Source organism: Macrobrachium rosenbergii, chromosome 8, assembly GCF_040412425.1.
Source record: "Macrobrachium rosenbergii isolate ZJJX-2024 chromosome 8, ASM4041242v1, whole genome shotgun sequence".
NCBI classification, from domain to species: Eukaryota; Metazoa; Arthropoda; class Malacostraca; order Decapoda; family Palaemonidae; genus Macrobrachium; species Macrobrachium rosenbergii.
In genome coordinates this window covers 20983426-20988697 of record NC_089748.1, presented here as the reverse complement: position 1 = coordinate 20988697, position 5272 = coordinate 20983426, and the positions used below count along the sequence as shown (strand labels likewise).

The following is a 5272-nucleotide window of genomic DNA, read 5'->3' as shown; positions in this document are numbered from 1 at the left end:
AACTGACATCCTCAAGGCACTCCAGCTGCAGCACCTACCAACGGCAGTAAGGGCAGCACTCACCAACATCAAAGACACACCTGACAATGCCCTTGCCAGCCTAACAGACATTCTGATGGACACCCATGCTGCTGCAAACCACCATGCCCATGCCTTTGCCACCCATCAAGGAACATCCAACTCTTCTGCGACAGATGACCTCAACACCACAGAGGCCACCATAGCCGTCAAACCCTCTTAAACTTCCAGGACAAGCCCTCACCGCCCATTCCACCTTCAGAAACCAAGGGAGCTGACCACACACAGCAGCGGTTGCCCCCCGTTTCAGCTTTGCCGATACCACAACATTCAGCCCTGCCACCAAGAACTACCTCCTGGATGTCCATGGCCAAAAAATGCTTGAAACGGCTACCGCGGGTGTGTATCCTTCAGCCAGGGGCCATACTAATGTACATGAATCTAACCTTACACCTCCAATCCTACGTGCTCTATCAGCACCTCTGTCTTTTTATCCTTGATTCTACCACAGATACTCACCTTTTGGTCGACACAGGGGCTTGCTGTCCCCTTCTGCCTGTATCCAGTCAACCAACCAAACGCCAGCAGCCATCCCATGTTCGACTCACAGCTGTCAACGGTTCTCCCATCCTTACCTTCGGTTAGAAGCATCTTGCCCTTAACCTCGGTGACAGAAAGTGCCACGGGTGTTTTATTGTTACGGACATCTCAATACCTCTCCTAGGGGAAGGCTTCTTGGTACACCACCAATTGGACGTTGCCAACAGGCACCTCGTCGATGCCACCGATCTGTCCACGACACCCAGCGCTGCAACCCCCACAGAAAACTGGCCCTCCATGTCACCGATTCCCAAGCCGATTTTGCATACCTACTCTCCAAATACCCAGATATTTTCAAACCTGAACTGCGGCAATCTCATCAAATCCCTTCCAAGCACGGTATTTTCCACCTCATTAAGACCTCAGGCCCTCCTGTACACTCTTATTTCTGATGCCTACCACCTGAAAAACTTGCCGCTGCAAAGAAAACTTTTGCTGAGATGGAGAAGATGGGTTTGTGTTAAAAGGTATCCAGTCCTTGGGCACCTCCCCCCCAACATAGTAACAAAAAAGGATGGCACCCTACGCCCATGTGGGGACTACAGAAAGCTGAATATGATCACCAAGGCTGACCACTACCCCCTCCCTAACATCACAGAAGTGAACACCTTCCTACATGGCGCAAAAATCTTCTCAAAGCTGGACTTTCTCAAAGGTTACTTCCAGGTCCCCATGAATCTCGAAGACATCCCAAAGTCCGCCATCACAACGCCCTTCAGCACCTTCACCTTCAATTACTCCTGCTTTGGCATCCACAATGCAGGTGCTACTTTTCAGCGATTGATGGGTGGCATCATGGGAGACCTTCCCTTCTGCATCTGTTGTGTTGACGATATTTTAATTTTCTCTTCATCAAAGGGAGAGCACCTCCAACACCTGCACATCATCCTCCAATGCCTGCAAGAAAACGGCCTCATCATCCAATACAACAAATGCTCCTTCACCACCAAGAGGGTAGAATTCTTGGGGCACCTCATAACACCTGAAGGTGTCCAGCCCTTTCCCAAGAAAGTTGCCGCCATCAGATCCCCACCCCCACCACTGTCAAGGGTCTACAAGAATTCCACAGAATGGTGAACTACTATCATCACTTTTTGCCTGACATTGCCTCGACCTTGGCCCCACTCTACGAAGTCCTCAAGGGAAAGCTCAAGGCCCTTGCCTGGGAATCCCTGCAGGAAGCCACCTTCACCTCCGAAAAAAATGCCCTCGCCAAGACCACCGCCCTCTCTTTCCCTGCACCAGGTCATTCTCTACTTCTTTCCACGGATGCCAGCAACGTAGCCATTGGAGCTGTTTTGGAGCAGATCATCCATGGTTGTCCTCAACCCCTCGCCTTTTTTAGCAGGAAACTCAGCAAGACAGAAGCAAACTACTCTATGTTTGACCGCAAGTTCTAGGCAGCATGCCTCGCCATCAAACACTTCCAATATTTTTAGGAGGCCATGCCTTTCACCCCTCAAACTGACCATCTGCTGGTAGTTCATTCTATAAACCGACAGTCCGATGCCTGGTCACCCCGTCAGCGCTGCCACTTGTCAGCCATCACCGAATTCAACTGCTCCCTTTGCCACATTCCTGGGAAACACAACCCCGTCGCTGACGCCCCCTCCAGAATCTCCATCGATGCAGTACACCTCAGCCTCGATTACAAACAGCTGGTGGCCAAGTAACAGCGGGACCCAGAGCTCAACGCCTGCAAGACTTCCGTAATGTCTCTGCAGTGGTATGACATCCCCCTCAACGACAACAACCCTATCTCCATCCTCTGTGATATCAGCATCGGCTGCCCACACCCATAGATCCCACAGGCACTTAGACATCACGTCTTTGACATCCTCCGTGGTCTGGCACACCCTTCAGGACAATCCACAGCCACCCTCTTGAAGACGCGCTTAATCTGGCACTGCATATTGAAAGATGCAAAGCTGTGGTCCCATGAGTGTTCCTCCTGCCAGCTCTTCAAAATCCAGCATCACACAAATTCAGGTGTAGGCTCCTTTCATCAACCGCAAACGCCGTTTCACCCATCTCCACATCAACATTATAGGACCCATCCCTCCTGCACTCTGAAGGACATTGATACCTACTCACAATGGTCGACTGCTTGACAAGATGGCCCGAAACCACCCCTATGACAGAGGCATCAGCAGCAGCTTTCCTCTCATCATGGGTGTCCAGATACTGTGTACCTGGTCACATCACCTCTGACAGAGGCACTACCTTTACATAGCAGCTCTGGACATCCCAAAACCGGCTCCTCAGCACCCATTTACATCACACAACTGCCTACCATCCTGAATCCAACGGCATGGTCGAGAGGTTCCACCACACCTTGAAAGCAGCCCTGATGTCTCGCTGCAACTCCTCGACCTGGTACTTGCAGCTTCCATGGGTCTCCTCATCCTTCGGACCACACCAAAAGAGGGCCCTTGACCTGTCAGCAGCCGAGATGGTGCATGGTGATCTGCTCGTGATACCTGGTGATTCTTCCCCGACAATAACACCTGACCCCACATCATCAGACTCCAGACCATCGTCACAGTATTCGCCCTGACCTCCCATCCAATAAGCCAAACAACAAGACCTTTATCCCCAAGGATCTACATACTGCAACACGTGTTCATCAGAACCAATGCCGTTCGACCACCTTTAACCCAGCCTAACACTGGCCCCTACCGGGTCATTGACCGCAAACAGAAAGCCTTCTTTATTGACATCTGTGGCACGACAGATTGGGTTGCCATTGTCTGCCTGAAACCAGCATATTTGCCCGGCGACAGTACTCCTCCAGTCCAGTTTTCAAGGGTGGGATACCCTCTGCAATGCCCTGGTCAACTTTCAGGAGGGGGTATTGTGTCACGTGAATAGGTTCCCAACACATCAAGCCCCAGGATGGCGCCGACTTCCGTGACACACCTGATCTTCATCTACACAGAAAATACAAAGCCTAAAATCGAATGCATGTGCATTATTGGTCTGTTAGGTACTATGTAAATTTCGGTGCCGCTGATTAGTCAGTAATTCATATAAATAGCACTGTAGTTTGTTAATAAAGTATCATTTTCAAGATCGTCTTGTCCCATATTGTCCTTCTAGAAGGGCATCAATGAAATAATTAGTCTTCAAAGTTACAGAAGTTTAACTTTCAAAATTTATGAACAGTTCATTTGTAAGCAAATATTTTGAGGGTTTATCAAGCTTTATTAAAACAGTAATAGCAAAAACTAGATAAATAAATAAATAAATACTGGTTAAAACCAGAAAAGCTCCTTCACCGAATACAAGACTGAGAAGAGGATTGCCGATTATGACATTTGTATCTTTGCAAAGAAAAATATCTTGTCGAGTCTCCGTAGGGTGGCAGTGCCGTCAGTGCACCTCATGCGGTGCACTGTAGGCATGACTTAAGGTTCTTCGCAGTGTCCCTTCGGTCCCTAGCTGCAACCTCTTTCATTCCTTTTACTGTACCTCTGTTCATATTCTGTTTCTTCCATCTTACTTTCCACCATCTTTTAACAATTGTCCCATAGTGTAACTGCGAAGTTTTCCTCCTGTTAACACCTTTAAAACCTTTCGACATTAATTCCCCTTTTAGCGCTGAATGACCTCATAGGTCCCAGCGCTTGGCCTTGGGCCAAATTTATATATTCCTTCAATCCTTGTCGAGCCTCCGTTGTTGAGCATATAATATAATATGTGCAACGATTATTGGTTTGGTGGCGTAAACCGAAAAAAAGAATAAAACTTTGAGCTTGAAACAATCCAAATAAAAGTAGTGAATGTGATAAGCAGTTGATAATATTGAAAAAAGTTTTCTGATAAAAATTGTTCCGCCTAACTAGGGAAACAGTGGCATTAGAAAAGCTGCAAAATTGCAGTGCATGTTCTTGCAACTAGGATATAAGAAAAGCAGAAAATGTTCGCCAAGGCGTAACATATTTGGTACCTCTTGTGAACATGTATTCTTGGATAGCTCTCAATCGAAGTTTCTAGATTTCTTCCTTGAACAATGGAATACATTCCTTTGAGCCTTTGATGAAAACCGTTCATATTTCATAGGAACGTCCCGAAGATTACCAGTCAGTTAACTGAATTGCACTGAATATAGAATTTAGGCCAAAGACCAAGAGCACTGGAACCTATGAGGTCATTCAGCGCTGAAACGGAAATTGACAGTAAAAGGTGTGAAAGGTGTAACAGGCGGAAAACCTCGCAGTTGCACTATGAATCAACTGTTAGGCGAGGGTGGAAAGTAAGATTGAAGACAAAGAATATGAAAGGAGGTACAGTAAAAGGAACGAAAGGGGGTTGCAGCTAGGGGCCGAAGGCACGCTACAATGAATCTTAAGTAATGCCTACAGTGCACCACATTAGGTGCACTGACGGCCTTACCCCCCACGAGCCAGTCAATTAAAAATGAAAGTTAACAAAGTTTCTGGATTCCCCTAAATGTTGTCAGTTATCCCATAATAACATAAATAATTAGTAATATCTATTATAACAAAAAAGCCCGTTTCAAATCCATAGTTCTTGGTTTACATGCTGCAATAAATATGGAATATGTAAATGGATCTGTTCATTTATTTTGTGATGAATCAATCTGCGCTGACCCAACGACACTGGCCATATCCGGATGCAGTAATCCATATTT

The 5272-nt window shown here is 47.0% G+C and overlaps 1 protein-coding gene across 1 annotated transcript; it reads left to right on the top strand.

The window, feature by feature from the left end:
- The first annotated feature begins 378 nt into the window (after positions 1-378).
- Positions 379-1695, top strand: LOC136841074 (uncharacterized). The gene is made up of 2 exons (XM_067108127.1): positions 379-658; positions 743-1695. Exons 1-2 carry the CDS (start codon positions 379-381, stop codon positions 1693-1695), a joined length of 1233 nt encoding a protein of 410 aa, XP_066964228.1.
- Positions 1696-5272: the final 3577 nt, after the last annotated feature.